Below are 21,553 nucleotides of genomic sequence, written 5' to 3'. Positions count from 1 at the left end.
CTGCCCTGGGTGTCTGCAGAGCTGTTCCTCTCCCATTCTCCCATTCTCCCTGCCCTGGGTGTCTGCAGGGCTGTTCCTCTCTCCCATTCTCCCTCTGCCCTGCTCTGGCTGCAGTTACATCTGCACAATAACTTTTTTCCCTTCCTGAACTCGTTMTCCCAGAGGTGTCAGCACCATTTCTGACTGGCCCAGCCTGGCCAGCAGTGTGTCCATCCTGGAGCTGTCAGGGATTGACTCTGCTGGACATGGGGGAAGCTTCCAGCAGCTTCTCCCAGAAACCACCCCTGCAGCCCCTCTGCTGCCAAAACCTGGTCATGCAAACCCTACACAGCAGCAATGTTTTAAAGCCATGACCACTCGCTGGCTGCTTTGAGGGCTGTGAAATGCCCTGCTGGTTCTGACACGTTTCTTGGGGGACAGATGCTTTAGCGAGTGTATGAAGGATTAGTTGAGGGTATTTGCTCTCATTGTATTTGTGCTCCTTTATAACTTGTAATGCTGAAAGTTAAGCCCATACAAAGAGCACTGCACACTTTTGATGTTTTTCACATGGATGGTTTCACTGTCTCCAGTACTCATGGCCTACAACTCTGTGCAACACAGGTCCCTTCCCAAGAGCAAATTTGTTCCGCAGTTCGATCATCTCTCCAGCACTGTCACTGAGTTAGTGGGTGAAATTAGGTGATTTTGGTCTCTCTTTTCTCCCAGGCTTTTTCTGTCTACATCACACAGTATTTGGTACAAGGTCTGTTTCTTCCTATCTCCAGTTTGAGCCACCTGCCCTCCAGTAATAAAAACTAATTCTCAAGTGTAAGACAGTTGGCCATCTATACTACTACCAAATGTGATTTGATTTCTTTTCTTAGTTGTGTATTTGAGGGGAAGGATAGGGTTTTTTTACACTATTATGAGGGGTTGCTTGGGTTGTTTTGTACTTTTTTTTATCCTCTCCTTTTCTTCATAGATTTCTTTACTGAGAAAAGCCAAAGTTACAGGTTTCAGTATGAAATGCAAAATGCTATGCCAGTAAGTAATACCACCACAAGCCAGGGGCTTCCACAAAAGAAAAACCTCAAACAACACATGTGACATGACAATATTTATTGATTCTAGTGAAGGTTAAAAAAATTTCACAGCTGTCAGATAAAAATATCTGCAGAGCCTATTGAAAAGGGAGCTGAAGAAGGAAACCAAGGGAGACAACCACCACAGAGGCACTTTAGAAAATGCTACRGTTATAAAAGGCACAAATTCATCACACACACAGCATAGATATTCCTGCAAAGTGAAATCACTCTTTTTTTTTTTGTTTTTGTTTGTTTCCAAAACACAGAGGCACCAATGAGCACTGACCTGCACATGAGCACAGCAGACATAAGCAGCAGTCTATGACAACGCCTAAACAAACCACGGGACAGACACTTGGAAAGCAAAACTGCTTTGGCTGTCTCGTTTGGACAATCTGTTCTTCAACAGAAGGAAGATCAAGGTCATCTTTAGGTGGTGGAGATGGGAGAGGGAATGTTAGTTTATTGGAACACAGGTCAGGTTTATTTGTGGGAGTTTGTAATCTGTGATTTGAGGGGCTTTGCTTCTCGCCCGAGAGCAGTGGCAGATCTGATATTTAATTTGACTGCCCAGTACTTCTGGAGGTCATACAACTCCTTCCTCAAAAGAAATTTTTTTTTCATGTCTCAAAGAGGAAAAAATATTAAAATTTCTGCACATATGTAAAGCCTGCTTCAGTGAAACAACAGTCCCACTGTGGACACAGAAAGATGCCTTTAATAGAAGCCCCACAGYTTCTTGTCCAGGCTGTGGTTCCAGTGATGGACAATGCTCAGACATCCACTGAATTACTTGATTAATGCCTTGGCATCAAGAGAAGATGTGCTATTTGGCATCAAGATCTGCACTGAGGAAAAAAATGCACAAATGGAAGGGAAGACAAGGGGGCTGCCTCAAATTGCTCATATTCTTGTTATTGATGAGCAGTTTATACAATTAGATTTTAAGTACTTTGGTTAACACAGATTTTTTTTTTGCCATGACCTGTCATTCCTTGCAATGTACAGTGGCTATCAGAACAGTGTACAGGAAAGTCATTTTTTTTTTTGTGAACTCATTACAAAATATGCATGGTAACACAGCTCAGTTCATAAGAGACAAATACAATTATTTCCATGGTTGTTCCTACAGTACATTTTACAAAGCTGGTAAACTGTTGGAACTTTCATGTTGCAGTTGTCTCATCAAATGTGTTAATAAATTAAGAATACAGCACGACTGGTTATCTGTTAAAACAGACTTCATTCCTCTCTTCAAAGGGTTGGCATGAATTTCAATTTCAAAAAACGTGAGCCAGTGCTAACAGTTCCCTCCACCCACAGGGAAGCAGTTTGATTCTCCACTACATTTGTCAAATCTCATCACGCTGGCATCCATGTACCCAAGGTGCCACGCGCTCCTTTTGTGTGGAAAACGTTGAGAAAACAGCTGCAAATCCTTTTTTTTTAATCCCATAGTGGTGGAAAGGTCCACGGCACAACCATAGCAAGACACGGCTGTAAAGACAAGGAGAGCTTTCCTGAAGCTTTGGCAGTCTGCAAGGAAGAAAACAGAGACTGTAGGGTGTTGACACAGATGTTACAATTCAGACCTCCCAGCYCCAACCAGATTTGATTAGAGGTCTCAGGGAATACCAATTTTATTTTAGATTCCAAGCCTCACCTACTTTAGTTGTCGCAGAATGAGAAATGCTTTGTGGCATTGTGTTATTTTTCTCACATTTTTATTTCTTTTTCTAAACCTAAGAAAGGTTTATAAGCATAGAAACTGTTCAATTTTTTTTTTAATTGGGCAATACCATAAAAAGCTTAGGTTATTATTCAGTTCAGTTCTAACTAACTAATTTCTGGTTTTGATTGGAATTTCTGTCCCTGTAGCACACAACACSATCTTGTTAAACTGGGAAAAAATCCTGCCAGATTCAGGAGCATAGAAGGGAGAAATACATTTTGGATTTGAATGAAACCAATTTATCCTCATTAGTTTCATTAATCTGTTCCCCTTTAGAGAATGAGGAGCATTTCTAGGGCAGAAGCAGGGCATGAGTTCCAAACAGTTCTGGCAGAAAAATCATCTGCAAATGCAGCAGTTCTTTATATGTAAAGTATGTATTCACTGTCTAGCACTTGTAAATATTGGGGCCAAGACTTTAAAAATGTCTCCCCAAATTTAGGTTCCTGTGTTTATTTCCAGCCTGGGAATTGTGAGTTGCAAAAGCTCTGAACTTCCCATACAGCTTTCGGTTCCTAATTCATTTAGTAAATAAATCAAGGAGAGAAAGCCACGAAGACTCTCTCTGCAGTAGGCAAATGTCCCAGCAAATTAGAGCTCGATGTGATATGAGAGGGGCCATATGCACACTGCAGCATTCTTCTCCTGCCTTAAAGATCTTTATGCCTGAAAAGTTCCCCCATGCATTTTAAAAGGCTGTTATGAGGATATTCGTTTGTGATAAAACCCAAGCTGCTGCTGCAAGATGATGTTTAACTGGCACATCAAGTGAAAAGAACAAAACCCAAGGGCTGGAAAGCGAGGTGCTGCTCACGGACACCACAGCTTTCCAAGCAGTTCAGTGAATTTCCATGGGACTCTTTGGAGAACAAAGTACTGCTCTGCACAAGCAAGATCAGATATTAGCCCAAAAAGTCTGCCAGACACTGGTGATACAATTCCTCACACCGGTAAGTGAATTTATTATTATACTTCCTTCCATGGCTTTTTAGTGCAATCCTTTTTTTTAAATTTTTTTTTACCCATATAAATTGGTACTTGCTGAAGGGAGAAATGCAGCAAACAGGGTCTGAAAAATTCCAGACATCTCCACCTTCATGTGCACCAGATCCTGCTCTCAGCCATACCTGTGTCTGCCTGTTCTGTGTTGTGCACAGGTAACACAGCAGAAACATCCTGAACAAGGTACCAACACACTGACAAGTGGTCACTGAGCCTCTGGTGGGTGGATTTTTTCACTTCCCCATCCCCCCTGTATCCTACCTTCTTAATTTCTACTTTCTCTTTTATTTTTCCACATTGTTTGAACAGTGCCCAGCTAGGGAGGGCAGAAGCACTTGCACATGGCTCTCATATCCATGGTTCTCTTTGATCTCACTCTCATTTAGATCCTTGATCAGTACCAGAAGTGCCCAGTCAGTACAAGGCAGCACAGCAGGCACAAGTATGGGAGAGCTAATCTTGTCAATATTGTTGTTAGGAGAGACCAAAGCTCTGAACCAACAAATCCATGTTCAGATAAAAAGGGCGGAGTTTTGTGGTTTCGGTTTTTGTTGGTTTTTTTTTTTTTTTTTTTTTTTTTTTTTGGGGGGTTTTTTTTTTTTTTTTTTTTTTTTTTTTTTTTTTTTTTCTTGTTGGGGGGTTTTATTTGTTTTATTCTGTTTGTTTAACGCTAACACTACATTTTCAAGCCCATTGTGCCCTGCCAGGTAAGAGATAGCCTCAAGATGCTCACAGGGGCAGAATGGACCAGAGCACATGAGCTCTGCTGTGCCAGGCAGATGTGAACACATCTGGGCAGCCTGGGATTCCACCACACTGCCAAGCACTGCAGAACTATTGTCCTTTAACTCACTGCTGGGCACAAATGCCACTGGAAATGCCAATATCCTATGGCTGCACTTGCACAGCTCAAATGGATAAATTCAGCCTGGCTTGTCCCTGAGGTGCTCCCTGGGCTCTGCACATCTGGGTAAAAAATAAAAACACTAACAGTTCCTCAGCAGTAATTTGCATGGACTATCTAATTATCCTGTAAGYTATGGATTTTTTTTCTCAGTCTACCACACAGGAAGGCAGAAATCCTTTGTTTACAACTATAGATTTTGTTGTACAGTACARAAAGGGCCCATGGAGACCTCAAGGTCAGGGCCTGGTTCAGAAACAAGCATGAAACCAATGGGAAAYCTCATCAGAATAGGCTTTTGAGAGATATTTTGTCACTTCTGTTCTGAAATGTGGATCAAAACCTCAAGGTGATAACAGCTGGTACCCCAGAAATTCAACAACCAAAAAAGTTACAGCTAAAAGTAGTCTTGGAGTCTAGAGATACTTTTTTCAGTATTGATCCCCTTTCTTTATTCCTTTCCTCCAGCCTGTTTTCTCTACTGTTTTCACCTCCTCCTCAGATTTTGGAGACAGGGAAGTACAAAAAAAAAAAAAAAAAAAAAAAAAAAAACCTCTGAAAAAAAAGAAAATCCCTCAATTGTGAGACTTTGAGCTGGTACCTTTTTCAGTTTCGAACCAGAAGTCCCTTTCTGTAGGCAAATAACCCAGCTGCAGCCACAGAGGTGAAGAAAGTGGAAAATCCAATCAGCTTTAGCAGTCCTGGCACAGATGGCAAGTTCCTCTCCCAGAAGGTTGTGGTGATGGGCAAAGCTGGCACATCCTGTGGGRAGAGCATCCATTATCCATAACATCTCCACTGTGAGAGCAGGATATAAATGGAGAGATTCTTGCAGCAGGAACAGAACTGGGCTGAAGCAGTTCTATCCCATCAAGAAGCAGCATATCCAGATTTTCTGCTCAGTTAAAGGGAAGAACATACAAATGGAAGGGATTCACAGCCCAGTTAAAAAGTGCAGTTCTTTCCAATCGTGCCTTACAGATTTTTCAGATGGGTTCCCTCTCTGAGTTTCTATCCTGTCCCTTTCTTAGGGAACGGCAATTATGGTGAGTAAGAGAAAGCTTATTTTGGCTTTGATTTAGTGAACTTATATRAAGACAGACAACAAAATTTTATCTCATCAGCAAAACAGCAGAAAAAAAAATCCAATCCATTTTATCGACATAAATACTTACAGTTGATTCAGGTTCWGGCTTCCAAATTTCAGTGTCTGGGATTTTCCTCATAGCAAACAGTATCTGAAAAGAAGTGATGTTCTCAATAAATCAATACCATTGATTCTTTCAAGATGAAACAGAAAAGTGTCTTCAATTATTGTTTTAAAATGGCACGATGACTGAGCACATAAATCACAGTGTATTCAAATTTCAGAATAAAACTAAAACTTCTACAATTCACTTCTGCAGAGGCCTGATATTCAATAAGACACTCCTCCTAGCGGAATATGGAAACAGTGACAGAGAAATCTTTATGCTTAGTTAGTCTGTGCMAGATACCAGGACTTGGGCAGTCCCATGGGAACAGGGTAATGTGATTATAATTGAGAGTTGAGCAGATACTCGTGGCAAAGTCAGGCGTGCAGACAACAGCTACAAGCAGCAGCTGGTTTTGCAAATTTTATCACGATGTAGGAAGAGGAGCAGCATCCTGGGATTGATGGCAGACCACTCTTTTCAGCCAGAGAAAAGCAAAACTAAAATGAAAACCTTCACAGTGGAAAAGTTACCATTCAAAGTATCAACAATCAGTGATCAGTGGAATAGAAAAGACTATTTGAAATGAGTCAGGGAAGACAGCAAGATTAGCTTCTTTTACAGTGAAATAAAATAGAGATGGTAATATTAATGTTTCTCCTATCCTAGGCACTTACAGATTTAAGATCTTTTATGACAGACTTTACCTGTGGATGAGATTCATGGACCCTGTCAGCTCTTCAATGCAGGAGAGTGAGAAGCACTAAATTTTCAACACATTTTTCTTTCATAAGTAAATGAGGAAAGGAAAAATTCAACATTTTTACCAGGCAAGTGCACTTATCAACTCCTCTGCTGAGCCCACAGAGGCTCTGCTGAAAAGTCCTTACATTAGAGAGGTCATGAGGCAGTGCCTCTCGAGCCTTTCAGGAGCAGCTCAGCCATAACTTTCTCTAATGGGACAATTTATGAACAGTTGGTTCCTCTCTCCTGGGGCAGGGGTATGGRCTAGAAAAACTCTCCAGATCCCTTCCAGGGCAATTTGTGTTCCMCCACTGTAGCTTTTAGCCACAAGGTTCCCTTCACCTCATAAAACAAAGATTAAATTTCTTTCGCTGCTCCATAAACTGTAATGTTCCTGAAAATGCTCRGGGAATTGGCATTTTCTCAGAGGAAAAAGATCTAAGTCCTTGTTTAGTGACTTTATGTTAAGGCTGTCTCAATGGAATATCCCTGTGTTGGAAATGCTGAGGAAGGGACTGGCTTGGTGAGCAGTCTGAGGACTGAGCTGTTTTGTGGTCTCTCAGCATCATGGTTAGCACATCTGGGAGAAAAAAGACAGACAGAATTTAGGATTTCTGTAAAAGAAGAAAAAAAATTAATCCTAGAAACAARGGGAGAGTTTGACAAAACAGCCAGATCCCTTCCTAGCATTCCAAATCTAAGTGCAAARCCTTCATCCTTTTTGAAGTCTCTCCCCTTTGCAGGGATTTGCATCAAATTCACAACACCCAAAGCTGCCAACACTCATTTCMCCTCCAACCACAAGCTCTTCCATTTCCCACAGGATATTTGAGTGTCCCCTGAGCATCTGTACCTCTCTGGCTGCTCTCTCYCCAGCCTGGACAGCCCCCTCCATGTATCCACTCCACTCTGTGGCTGTCTCCGTGCCAGCAAAATAGATCCTGCCCACGGGYTGCCGAATGATCCTGGAGGGGGACAGGCATTAAGTCACATCAGCTGTATCAGAAAAGAGTCAAAATAGTCGGGTTGATGTTGGAATAAAAGTGTTTTAAATGACAGCAAGCACTTGAAGATAATGGCACTGGGTGAGTGGAGCTGGAGGAGGAGTCTGGGTTGCATTGAATTTCTTACAGTGAACACACAAAAGTTCACATTTTTTAAATGTTTACACTGTTCACAGGTGCAAAGGACAATTATGTTGAGATGAGACTGACACCATCTCAAAATTCTACCCAGTGGCATAAACACCAATGCCAGGCATTACTGACACAGTGTAGCATTCTGAAATACATCTCCATAGTATCTGAAGCAATAAATAAATAAACAAAGAGCACTGTTTAAACTCTGGTTTTGCCCGAATCTGCAATAATTATGATTTTAATTACTTTAAATGCTAAGGCCTCCTTTGTTACAACTGCTTTATTGCTCTAAGTTGTAAGAATTTAAACCTCCAAAGTAGGGCTATTCCACCACATTAAAACCTGTGTATCTAAATCCAATCACCAGCCTGAAGTAAGTATTTTTCTTCTTGTTAAATCTTATTTTTGTGCAAAAACTTAAGTGAGAGAGGTCTGTATACAATGGTACACTGATCACCATATGAAACTTTCACCGTTAAAAAGAAAGGAATAACCCAAAGAAATCAGTCATTACTATCAATGTCATCAAGAATTAACTCTCTGTCAGTATTTTTAAAACACCATCTAAAGATGTGCTTGAAATGGTTACACTGATCTCAAATACCCAAGGTCAGTTTTTCAAACAGACTGTGAAAGCTTCCCAGCTCCCTTTCCAGAACCCACCCAGCTGTACTCACCCAAAAACAGGAGCAGGTAAAAACCCCTCCTGGTACTGCACTCATCCATCACAAAGCTGAGAGGAGTGGAAGGTTGTACCAGCTGTTTAAAACATCCCCCAGTGATCTCAAAGGTACAAAGCCAACGGTGACAGAGGATTTATGACCCTTTCTGAGGATATTTATGAACTTGCTCTTATCTCACCACTCCAAAGCCCACTATAACGAGGGGCTGTACCTTCCATACTGAGTCATGATGCCTGGTGGGAAGTAGGCTGTGTAGCAGCCCCCAGAATACTGCTCCTCACACCAGTTCTTCTCTTCATAATGCACTGGCTGYAAAACAGAGATTAATTCACTCAGGGAAAGGACAAAGTCTCGAGAAATTTAATAACAGAACTGAGGAGAGAGCAGAGAAGAGCRGCTCATCATTTGTTGCATGTCAACACCTGACAGGATGAGCACATTTAGCAAGTCTCTTCATGCAACATGAACCCAACACAATAAGCTGTAATATTTTTAAAAAATAATTAGCAGTGTCTAAAAAAACTAGTTAATCTGGCCATTGTAGAACATAATCCTCTTAATCTGTCAATGTTAATTTATGCTTTGTGCACAAATGTATGCTTTGAGCCATGTAAAGCAAAAATAACCTTTGGTGTATACAGTTGTAATACTTATAATGTGTACATTGGGTACAAATGTACACCATCAAAAATGCRAAATGTGGCACTTCCATGGTTCTGTGTACATGGGTGACCTTGAAAATTATGTGCTCTCCAGACTGGAGAACAACTTTTGTTTGTCTACAGCTTTCAATCCTGTAAAATTGTCCTTAAAAGCATAAGCAGCCTTAATCACATCATCTAAGTGTGATTATCCTAACAATCATTTTCCACTGCAGGGAAGAGAAGGCAAGGGAAAGGCAAAAGAAAAACAATCCAACACATGCAGCAGTGGATCTCAACAACTTGTAAGAGAGAAGACAACATGACAACATGGACAGAGAGGGAAAGCAATATGGACAAGGCTGTCATGTGTGACAACAGCTGAGTTTAGGGTGGAAACACCAAGAACCCCACACCTTGGAGCTGGACAAGAACATGTGTGTCTTTTAACGTTTCATGAACTTGTTCTTATCCTCACTGTCAAACCCAACCCAAGGTTTGCCATAGCCTTCACTCCCCTCCCAAGGGCAGCCAGAGCTCCCACAGCAGGTACTTTTCCAAAGGTACCTTTTCCAGACACACCAGGGTTTAGATTTTGTGCTTACATGTAAAGCTTCCTCTGATCCCAGAACCTTTGCATAGAGCTCACACAGCCTCGTCTTCCTGCAGGAGAAAAGCAACAGAGGGCTTCAGTGTGAGGAAAGAGAAAACAAAYCAACTCTAATAAACCTGACTGATAAGAAAACAAGTATTGGATCACTTGAATTTGAGGTTCCAGCTTTWTGGGATCTATCCTAATTCACCAGCCTCTGGATCACTAGAAACAACCCAAGCTCCTGTGCTGCARAAGTGTTGCTTTTCCAGCAGTTTTGCAAGATGTTCTCTTAAGATAACTCCAGCAGCCCAAACCCCCAAATTATCCAAATATTCTCCAGACTGTCAGGAAAGAATGCAATAAGGCACTGCACTTTTTGTCTTGGCACATAGTCTAACTTTTCATTTGTTCCTATAAAGATGCAGGTCTTGATATTCTGCTACTCTCAGGGAATCAGCTCTTTAWTTTTGTAAATATAAAATTTCCTCCTGTTTTAGTTTATAGTCTGTAAATCACTGAGAATATTTCATTCTGTAGCAAACCCCAAGTGCAATTAAGTTTATCCCTACAAGCCCTTAGGTCTTACTCTCAGCCACGCTGCACCAGCTCCCAAAGCAGGGAGATCAGGATGAAACAACAATTATGAAAAACAAACACRCAAACACAGCTCTGGGAAGACATTTCCTTCTGGAAGCAAATCCAGTGCTCCACAGWAAGCCATGCTGGGCACAGAAATACAGGAATCCCAGCTCTGTAATTGTGGGAGCTACACTTCCACCTATAAAAGCATGAGGAAACCATAAATAACTGCTGTAGGAAGCAACCCAGCTCTACAGGAGCCCAGCTATGCCCATGGACTCCAAGAATGCTATGGGAAAAGGATGAGGAGAAACAGGATGAGTTGAAAAGTGCAGGTTGGAGCCTGAGCAACAAAGTGAAGGTTKCTGCTTCACAGCTGTGTGCTGAGCACATTGCAAATACAGATTAGCTCATTTAAGATAGCTGTGCAAAGGAAAATATTAAGCTTCAGGTCAAGGGCATCTTCAGGCTCTTAAGAAGTGTTGACATTGGAAGGAATTATTCATCAATAATTGCGTATTATTTCACAAGAAAAAAAAGAAAACAAACAAACAAACAAAACCAAAWCCAAACCAGCAGTTTCTAACAGATKGAATTGTATCAACAGAAATCAATCACTGAGGACATTACCCCTAATCAGAGAAATCTTTGCATCWGTGCTGCTCTCTCTGCAAGATCTGCACTTTTTGTCCTAGAGCAGTTYGAATAAATTCTTACGAATGGATTTATAGTTAATGCTAGCATGAAACACACAGAATATGCAGTGAGTAAATAATTATTTCTTGTCTTTGGGCTCAGCTGTGAAATTGCTATAAGCACTAAATAAGAGGAATGTTATATCTGGAGCTACCAAGGCAGGGTCCTGCTGAGAGTCACATCGTGCCCAGAGTGGAAGTCTCTTATTTTCCCTTGTCTCYTCATCCACAGCAGGCTGTGATGCCATGGCCTTCACTGCACAGAAAGGCAGGGCACAGCCTCAGCACTGGCACCTGGACTGGGAGCACCAGCTGGAAGGCAGCAGTGAGTTTTACTCCCTTCAGTCTTAGCTGTGAAAAGGTTTCCATCCTCTCCCACAGCTTCTGTTCTCAGGAAGGATTCACGATAGCTGCCACAGATTCTACATCCCACTCTTCGTATCCAAGGATCACGAAAACCCTTTCCCTGTCCTCAGCAGGATGAAGGGAGAGTTCAGGATGTGCTGGCAGGTGAGCAGAGCATCTCAGCAAGATAAACTTCTGTAGGGGGGTCACGAGGAGCTCAGAAGAGATCCCTCCCTGCACCACCACAGCCCCCACGTAAATTGTACAAACTGGCTGCACTCTGAGTGCACACTGGGGGAGGGTCTGGGCTCATGTTCTGCCTTCTCCTGGACCCCAATTTCCACTGGAAGCAGACCTGTGCTCTTGGGGAGGACAGGAGCTGCAGTGCAGCCCAGCAGGTACAGACCTGGGCACATTTCACAGCTGTTCTACCAAAGCAAAGTCCCAGCCCAGGGTTTATTCCTCAAAAGGCAGGAGCTCMACATTCAGCAGAGTCAGGTAATGGTGCCAGTGCTTTTAATGCCCAGGGGAAAGGATGGTGCCTTTCAGGAAAGACCCTAATTTCATGGAAAGAAAAGCTGTTCTCAAAGACTGCAAATGCTCAGTTGTATCGAGGGCACTCTCACAGAGCAAGGCAGCATTTGGTGTTTGGGATGGCTCAGAATGCTGGGCACTCTGGGTTTTAGAACACCCACACAACTTTTATCACCTGGCACCTGCTGGGCATCCCTCAAAGCCTCAGTGCTTGTCCATTCTGCCAAATTGAGAGGGCTCTGTGGGGCCAGGCTGTCACTTGCAAAGCCTGGGACAAAAMCAGCTCAATTTAGTCATTATCCACAGACTGCCAGGCGATCTGAGGTGACTACACCTTCTCTAGTCAGAACAGCTATCACTGTAAAAATGTTTACTTGGGCACAGTATCCCTTTTATCATATTTTAAAATCAAATGTATTTTCTCRCTGTCAAACCAAGGCTCTCCTCATAATCCACATTTTCTACTTTGCAGCTTTGATTTGATCAGACACAGTGAATCAGTGCRATGGAAAAAAAATCCTTACTTTACAAATCCCATTTTAGAAACATACCAAAGATCACTACTCTATGCAGAGATTCATTTCAAGAAGACAAYAAAATGACCTTCATCTGTGCCTGAAGGGTGTTTTTTTTCCCCACAGCTGAGGGTGCAGGGATGGAGGCAGSTTTGTGATCCCTTTGTGATGCTGCAGCTTGCTCATGGCAGCTACAGGTTAAGGCTGCTCTAAGTTACAGACACTCAAAGGACCCTCCAGGGCCATTAGGAATAAAAAAATCAAACACAGCAGCCAAACCTTTCCCTCTGACAAACTTTCCATGAGCTCAGGGCACTTGCAGGAATCCAAGGAGCAGCAGTGGGGAGGAGGCTGGTCCTGGACCCTTTCCAGCAGAATACCTGCACCCCTTTCATATTCCACAGCTTAAAGCAGCTTTTTGGCTCTCAGAGCAGCTCCCTTAAACAGAGCAGCCTTGTGGGAAAACAAGAGCCAGGACCAAAGAGTTTCCAAAGGGCTGCCACATCTGCTGCCACTTTGGGAGAAATCTGGGGATCCTTCATCCAGAACCAAGTAAAACATTTTCTTGCTTAAAATGACGTTCCTGCCTACTGGCACAAGGTTTCAGACAACTCCTTCAAATCAGGGCATTTGTTTCCTGCTCTGGTCATTGATAACAAAATTCTGACTCAGATTCCACACAGATGTCCATCCAGATGTACTTACCTTTCTTCTTTCGTGAGACCTGTCAGTCTTCTGCACTTCCGAGCAAGAATGAAGCTGTAAGACCACAAACAATTTACTCCCATTATGCTGCTGCATTTCCTGYTTTATTTAAAATGCCAATAACTTATGATGAGATGCTGTGATTCCCAGTAATAGCTTTAGGGTCTCTAATAAAAATATCCATTTCACCTCTCTGCATAATGCTCTGCCTGCTGCTTGCAGGACTCATTTAGGAAGGAACCACTCTGAAATTCATGTTTGAATATTTGCATGAGACATTTCCCAATTACTTTGATTTTATACAGCCTTGGGTGCAGGCATATAGCAATGAYGTGAAGCCTGGGACTGAGCTAAAAAATATCTTTTAATAAAACTTTTAAGACTGATCATACTCTCTGCCTGCTAGGAAAAAAAAAAAAAAAAGAAAAACCAAAATAAAATATAATTCTAGAAAACAAATTTTCCCTTAAAGAACTTGGAGAAACTTGGAGAATATACTTGGAGAAAACTTTCCATTTCTGCAATCACCCTCTTTTTTCCTTCTCTTTTCTTTCCTCTTCTCCAAGTTTGTACTTTGTCACACAAAGAGGCAAAAGATAACAGTGATAAAAAGTAGTAAGAGAGAATTAAAATTTTTTAACTAGCAATGAAATCATAGAGGAAACTCTTTTGAAGTAAAACAATCATAGAACATCACCATACACTGAGAAACTCAACCTTTAATTACTTTAAAATATTTCCTTTCAAAATTATCAAGTTTTCCATTTCAGTTGTTGCCTCTAAGACAAAATAAAAGGCATTTACTAGGCACTTTTCTTTGTCCCTTACCCTATTATGGCAGGAAAGCTCCCATCAGGTTTGGTGTCATCAAGTGTCAAACCAATTGCAGCATCYTCATCTTCAATGATCATGGTACCACAGTACCCTGTAAAGGACAAGGGGGAAAAGCACTCATGATCCATGTACCAAAATGCAGCAGCTTCCAAGAAACTGTGAAACTCTCAGCCACCTCCTGCTGATCCATCCCAAAACACAGCCAGAATATCACAGGATCCAGAAGCCTTAAGTTCATTTACAAAGATGGGGGGTGAGTGACATTTGTAGGTAAATAGATGTGGGTTTATAATAAACAATAAAGATAAATGGGTGTTACTACAGTGCAGTCTGCCTCAGATTCAGTAAGTTCCCAAAGAAAGCTGAGGATTCAGTGTGTAAGAGGCGCTCAGGATGACTGGCCCAGTTGGGGATGTCTGTGTGAAGACACCTTCAATTAATGCTGCCCAGTCCATCCCAAAAGCAGAATTTCTGCAGAGCTTCCCCTCACACATCACTTGTACCTTCACATCCCTGCACGAGTGAGAGAGGTTCATCTCACACCCAGCTGCCCCTGAAGGAAAGGACAACAGAGAACAGCCAAGGCAATAAGCAACAGGCATGAATCCTCCCTTCATGACTACCTCCTTCCTCCCATTCCCTCATCTACCTCCTCCTCCCAACCCATCTCTCAAGCTTCTCTCACAGGGGAAGGCAAAAATGGCATAGAAGAATAYGAAGTGTCCTTCTGAGGTTTAGCATCCTCTGAACAGAGAGTGTGTTCTGTTGCCATGCTCTCTCTTCCCTCTCTCTGTCACTACCATTCCTCTCAATTAAAATGCAATACCTTTCTTCCTCCAGAAAGTTTCCTTGTAGTACACRATGCACTTGATGACTGAGCCCATGGGGATTCTGTTGATGAGCTGGTTCCTCATTGGGGGCAAAGGTGGGTTGAAATGAATCTTCAAGCAGAGAGCTGGGGGRATGGCACTGATCACATATTTGCACTGGAAAAGGAAAGAAGCATAAGCCAAAYACATTCTCCCCCATTTCAGCCTAAGCCTACTGCTCTAAGGGTCTTGGCAGACATCTGGGGAGGCTGCAGGGTGTATCTGGTGATGCAATTTTGGCATTCAGCATAAAATTTGAAAAACTAAAGCCTGACAAAATCCTGCTCATTAAATAACAAACAAGCATGACATAAACAGCCATCTGCTCAAATGATGGGCAACTGCCCTTTCCCTGGTGTTTAAGAGAAAACTTTGGGCTGTAAGGGTCCACTGGCCTCCCTTCCATCTGGATTCTCTGTGACAACTTGGAAGCAGAGCTTGCAGCATTTTTCACTGAAAGTTTATTGATAAATTATGATTTACACCGTACAATTATCCCCTAATTAAAGAAGCTGACAACACAAAAAAGAGATGCCAGCAAAGGAGAAGTCTGAATACACACTTTGCTTTCAGGCATCACTGCAAGGCTCCTACACTGCTGTTACTTTGGGACAGTGGGAAAGTGTGACTCCCTGCCATAGTCACTCATATCTCTGCTGCATTTTTGTGCAGGATTTTGGTGAAGCCAAAGAAGAAAAGGTTCTGTAGACACCAATCCCACCACTAAAGCCTTCTTAGCACAGTCATTACCTCATATAACTCGTGGTCCAAGGTTTCCACCACGACGCTGTCCCCAGACTGGTCGATGCGCACGACCGGCTTCCTSAGCCTCACCCGCCCTCCCAGGCGCTCCATCATCTTCTCACTGATCTGCCCAGAGCCCCCAACAAATTTCCTCTCCTGAAACACAGAAAGGACACCTCAGCAGAGCAGAGCAGTGCTTATGAAGTGCGTATTGTGAAAAGCATTTCTCTTGGCATTGAAAACAAACCCCCTTCTTCCACTGCTATCAAAACATTTTGGGGAATTTTTGCAATCTCACCTGGAAATGTACCCATTTTGGGGATTTTTTGCAACCTCACCTGGAAATGTACCCATTTTGGGGATTTTTTGCAATCTCACCTGGAAATGTACCCATTTTACTTTCCTTGAGATTCTCAAATACTTCCCATATTTGACCACCATTGGAACTCTTGTCAAAACTAAAAGTAAGAGTAACCTCATAAGAAAATCCCTTCTCCAAATGTGGTCTCCAAAAAGATTCCAGAGGCTTGTGAATCAGCAAGACTTCTGAAAAGCTCTTAAACTTTCCAACCTTTCTCTGAGTTCACGCATCCCTGCAGAGCTCTGTGTCTCAGAAGTAGGAAACCTGATCTTCATAATAAATAACAAGGTGTAAGCAGTAATGTAGCTCACATCAAAAATGTCTGCTGCAGTACATAACCCAACCTAACTTAAACTCAAATCATCTCTAACATAGAACAGAATTCAAATAATATTTAATTAAATGTATTTAACTTAAATTATCKACAGTAATTGCTTATCTATGCATATTTATGCACTTTAATATGGTTAATGTATTTGCATTTTTATTTATGATTAAATAATTAGCATTTCTAAAAATATATCCGTTTCTAATACAATTAGTGAAATTTGCTCTTCTCAAGTAGAAGACCATTAAGAGAGTCTTTACCTTYTTCAAATGCAGAAGCAGCTGTAATGTACCAGACTGCAAACATTTCAGAGCAACACCATATTTAAGCAGGGGTGTTCATTTTCTTTAGACTGATTTTAAAATCTTAATGGTGTTAATGCTTGGATATTTGCATTTTAGGAACCCAGCTCTGGGCTACATTTTCAGCATTAACTTGCATCTGACATTGCCATCTCCATTAAATGCTCCTGCAGTGCTAAGGATTGCTTCAGCCTCGTGACAGAAATAAGCAAAAGTCAAATTTTCTCTTTTTAGTCTGGACAAGCAAAGCACATGTTTTAACCTGAACCCAAAGGAAAGCCAGAGAAATCTGCTGATCCCTGGGAACAACACCTTCAGCATGGGAGAAGTCTTCAATGCTGATTTTTACAAGATCCATATTAAAGAGTAAATGAATAAAACCAGTTATCATTGTGCTACTGGCTCAAAAGTCATGGATGTCCCAGTTGGCCCTTTGAATGAAAATAATCCAGCAAAAGAATGAAATTTCCCCAGGGCCTGSCAAGAGCTGCAGGAGGTGATGGCTGGCAGTACCTGTCCCCCGTTGGTCGTTGAGAATATCCTGGCTGTGCCCCCACAYTGCTTCACATACCACAAAAACCAAAGGGCAGAGACCTCGTGGGGCTCAGAGGTGACATCCACGTTCACAAACAGAGTGGCAAAACTCTTGGCAGCTCTGCAACAATGACAAGGAAGTTAATTTAAAAACAGAATAACGCTGACAGGATTGTTCTTGAGTAGGCAGGAGATTCTTTGGCAACCTCTTCTTTCACTGTGGGGACAAAGGATTCCTTTGTCTCAGCTGAAGTAAGAAATTGTCGATTCCTTTCATGCAATATTTTTAAAGTCACCCTGCATGAAGAGTTAATGAAGGCTCAGGAAAATATTCCTCTTGTCATGAGTAAATGCTTCCCTCTGCCTTCACCCTTAGGAGTTTAAAAGACATGGACAGGACCAGGAGATGCCCCATTTAACCTCATTTTAACTGACAGGGATGAAGATTCTATTATTTCATATGCAAGTATCAGGATACTATGCATATTTCATATTCAAGATTCTATTATTTCATATGCAGGTATTTCATATGCAAGGCATCAAAATCAGTACAGAATCCACTTTTATTGGTTCTTTCTTTTTTTCAGTCTTCAAACTTTCAAAAAAACCCAAAGGAAGTAACCCTAACACACTATTTCAAACAGCTCTAGATCTGTATAGAAAAAAAGGCATCTTCTTTCCTTTCTAAAAATGCAAAGTCCCACTTAAAGCTGATCCATTTTCTGAAATATCRGTGCATTATGAACTCGTTCTTGACAACCAAAAATAATACAGAAAGTTTTTATAAGTTTTTCATCTGCATAAATACATACTGTAAAGTGTGATCAACTCTGTAAAATATTTTGCCTGATGCATATGTGTTYATTAATATTTTATAAACAGATGCTATGGTTGCATGCTTCTATTTGCTGCCACCTTCTCCCACTGCTTTTCAGCTCCTGATGTTTTATCTGGGAATGGCAGTATGATTTCAACCAGGAGCACTCAGGATGTTTCCAGCACACAGCTCTAGCCAAAAGCAAACTTGTGCAGTCTGTTAGACAAGAGGAGATGGTGGAAGATTGCCCTTCTGGATCATTGCCTTCCAGGGAGGGCAGTTTCTGCAGCATGTTACCTGAATCTYGAACAAACCAAGCAAATCAAGCTGAGATGCACATACAAAATCTGAAAAGCATCTCCATGTTATGCCAATATTCAGGTAAAAATGTCAAGTCTTATTCCATCAGAGCTGGAAAAAACACGACTGCAGTCCCATGAGCTGGTGGATATTGAGTGCCCACCAGAGTGGGGTGTTTTGTTCACTTGCACAGCTCCTCACCCTGCACAAGGCTCAGCCAGCAGAGCTGCCAGCACGGGTTTCTATTTGGTTTTACTGAATATGGACTGTGATACAAATGAGAAAGGCTTTCCACAATTGCTTCTGGGCAATTGTCACTCTTGTTGAAGAAAAAACATGACCTAGAATATTCTATGTTTTTGGACAAGAGCCTACTGTCCATTAACAATCAAAAAATACAGAATAGTGAATRTCCCTAAAGTGTCCTTTATCACTTCCAGTTCCAACCTCCCTGCTGTGGGCAGAGAGACACCTTCCACTATCCCAGGTTGCATCAAAGCTCCATCCAGCCTGGCCTTGAACACCTCCAGGAATGGGGCATCCACAGCTTCTCTGGGCAACCTTTGCCAGTGCCTCAACAGCCTTGTGATAAAGAAGTAATTCCTGTTATCTAACCTAACCCTGCCCTCTTTCAGTGTAAAGCCATTCTCCCTTATCCTATCACTAATGTCCTCGTTCAGTGTCCCTGTCCAGCTCTCCTGTAGCCCCTTCAGGCACTGGAAGGTGCTCTGAAGCCTCCCTGGAGCTGTCTCTGCTCCAAATCCCAGCTCTCTCAGCAGAAGTGTCTCCAGCAGAAGAAASCCCCTGTCATCCCAACAGAAGTGCTCCARCCCTCGRATCACCTTTGTGGCCTCCTCTGGACTCACTCCAAAAGGCCCAACACAACCAGAAAAGGCCACGTTGCTCTCCAGGGACTGCCTGGAGCCATAAAAACACCCCATAAAAACACCAGTGACGCTTTAGTGGGCACTAACAGGTTTCTTCACCAAGCTCCAGCCACGTGTGGGGTGCTCAGCAATTCTGAACAGGTTGCTGGAGAAATCAATCTGCTCTACAGCAACCAGGACTAATGGCCCTTTTCTTTTCCTTCAGTGAGAAGAAAAACAATCAAACTGCTGTTGAATGGCAAGTAAAGAAAAATTGCTTTGATGTATACACAAAAAAAAAAAAGCATTTTCAGTTTCCCTGAGTGTTGTACAGTGCAACRGCTAAACAATAGAATGATGAGTGCTAAAGTGATTTAGTGCTACTGCAAGACAAATGTTATCTTTACAGCACTTTGGTAAAATCAGCTGGTCCAGCACARAATAAATGTGCATTTTTCCATCAAGAGTTTGATTCAAAAACCTGCTGTAACCATAACATTTTTCTCTTAAAGGCTAMAAACACAGTAAAGAGCAGGAAAGTGCACATAACCCATCTCTTCAGCAGTAACCCTTCCCAGATATATTTTATCTTTCTTTTACTCTAAATAGTTATGGAAATAGAACAGAATCTACTGAGTGTGCTGACAGGTGTTGTGGCCCATTATTACAGGACTTTCTCACCCCTTTTCTTTAAAAACACTGTATTTTAGTGATGCTATATCTGTTTGTTCTAAGGTACATAAACACAAGCCATTGTATTCCATATTAAAAAGTTCCTTACTTTGTCCAGCATGTTTTATCTATGAAATCTTGCATAGTCATTTTGTCCCATTCTTCTGCACGTGGAGCCTTCCATGGAGCTTCATTGGGAATCTATGGAGACATTAGGAAAAGCATTTATCAGCAAGTGAATTCGTGACAGGGAAACACAAATAATCTCGTCTTTAAATGCTAATTCAGCCTGCAAATTTCTGGCAGGTAACACAGGGAACTTAGYAGAGAATGCTTTTGGGAGAGGGAGTTTGTTTATTTATTTGTTTATTTGTTTGTTTGCTTGTTTTAACATTCTTTTTTTTTAGATTGAAAAATAGAGAATAATTTTAGACTTAAGAGATGCCTCTAAGCTATTCCATATCTCACATATTTATCTATACAAGTAAGAGCAACCTCTTCTCAAATCTTGCAGATCAGTTAGTGGAAAACTGGTAACCAACCAGGACAGACAAGCTGAATTTGAGGGTAGAGAAGGGCAAATGTTTGAGGTCTGCAGGCCTCTTAAAATATTATTAAATCATCAGGAAAGCTGATGTCAAGCTGAGCTGACAGAGCTGCAGTGCCTCATGCCATACCTCCTTCCCCATCTCRTCCATGGTTCTCCACAGGTTGTTGTAGTCCAGGTAAGCCAAAGGGTTCCACATCGGAGGGAACGCACCTCTAAAGGGGTAAGACTTACCCTGGAAGGTGAAAAACAAACAGAAACATCATTAAAAAATCCCTAAAGATGATCATAATCACAGCTTCCATGTGTAGGAAGCTGCACCAAAAGGTTAAGTGTACAAAAAAAAAAAGCACAAATTTAATCAATCCATGTGGCAGCTTCTGACAGGTYGTGTCTCATGAGCAGGACACAGGGAAAGAGGGAGAAAGGGAAACACARGAGGCTCCTTCTGAACATCAGAAAATGCTTTTTCACCATGAGGGTGCCTGGGCACTGGCACTGATTGCCATGAGAAGTAGTGGAGTTTCCATCCTTGGAGATACTCAAGGGTTACCCAAACACGACCCTGGAGCTCCAGGAGGTTATTCTGTTATTCCTGTTTTTCTGCATGTGCAATTTCAGGGTGACACCCAGCTGAATTAGGAATTCAGATATCAGCAAGTCAGTGCAGACCTGACACTTCACCTCCAAACCTTCACATCTGGCACTTCTGGGCAACCAAACTAACACACTGCAGTAGAAGCACTAAGAACAGACCAAAAAAATTAGATTAAACAGCATTGTTTGACTGAGTTGAATAATTGGCTATTCTCTACTGAAAATGACATATATATACACACATTACCTTTTTTTTGTCCTCCTAATTTATCATAGAAAGACTGAACTCTTAATTGCATTTAGAAGTTTGGGGTTTTTTTTCTTTCAAAATCAGATAAAGGTAGTAGAGGTAACCTTTATTATACACTAAATCATAGCTCAGGAGCTTCCTGGGGAGAAAAAATGGTTTCAGATAACCTGAAAATAACCAGTCCTGCAGAAAATGTAGCATTTACTAAACAGAATTGTTCTTCCAGTCCAACACTGTAAATTGCAGTGGGACAGTGTGATCAATACCAATGTCTTAATTACATCTTTACATATTTAATAGTCAGATTTTACATATCTGTATGTCCACCACTAGATACTCAGAAAGTCTGCCTTAATTAAGAGTGGGAGACAATGGGTAATTTGTAGAGCTCTTTTATTTAAATGGGATTTCCCTGGCTGACTGTATGGACAGCAGCCTAACAGTTTTAAAACCTCACCA

The 21,553-nt window shown here is 41.7% G+C and overlaps 1 protein-coding gene across 1 annotated transcript in view; it reads right to left on the bottom strand.

The window, feature by feature from the left end:
• Positions 1–1,084: 1,084 nt before the first annotated feature.
• Positions 1,085–21,553, bottom strand: part of LOC130584568 (amine oxidase [flavin-containing] B-like) — a 49,098-nt gene continuing 28,629 nt past the window's right edge. Inside the window, exons 4-16 of the mRNA XM_057384632.1 lie at positions 20,378–20,482; positions 19,810–19,901; positions 17,025–17,166; positions 15,527–15,676; positions 14,734–14,893; positions 13,902–13,998; positions 13,074–13,127; positions 9,711–9,768; positions 8,676–8,773; positions 7,496–7,607; positions 5,881–5,943; positions 5,307–5,467; positions 1,085–2,603 (exon numbers count right to left, since the gene is read on the bottom strand). Of these exons, the coding sequence (XP_057240615.1) occupies positions 5,312–5,467; positions 5,881–5,943; positions 7,496–7,607; positions 8,676–8,773; positions 9,711–9,768; positions 13,074–13,127; positions 13,902–13,998; positions 14,734–14,893; positions 15,527–15,676; positions 17,025–17,166; positions 19,810–19,901; positions 20,378–20,482 (1,287 nt within the window). The 3' untranslated portion in view covers positions 1,085–2,603; positions 5,307–5,311. The remainder of the gene's footprint in view (positions 2,604–5,306; positions 5,468–5,880; positions 5,944–7,495; positions 7,608–8,675; positions 8,774–9,710; positions 9,769–13,073; positions 13,128–13,901; positions 13,999–14,733; positions 14,894–15,526; positions 15,677–17,024; positions 17,167–19,809; positions 19,902–20,377; positions 20,483–21,553) is intronic.

Source organism: Malurus melanocephalus, unplaced genomic scaffold (assembly GCF_030028575.1).
Source record: "Malurus melanocephalus ecotype Western Australia unplaced genomic scaffold, MMel_1.1 scaffold_725, whole genome shotgun sequence".
NCBI classification, from domain to species: Eukaryota; Metazoa; Chordata; class Aves; order Passeriformes; family Maluridae; genus Malurus; species Malurus melanocephalus.
The sequence above is the reverse complement of the archived record's forward strand: the minus strand, read 5'-3'. Positions and strand labels throughout refer to the sequence as shown.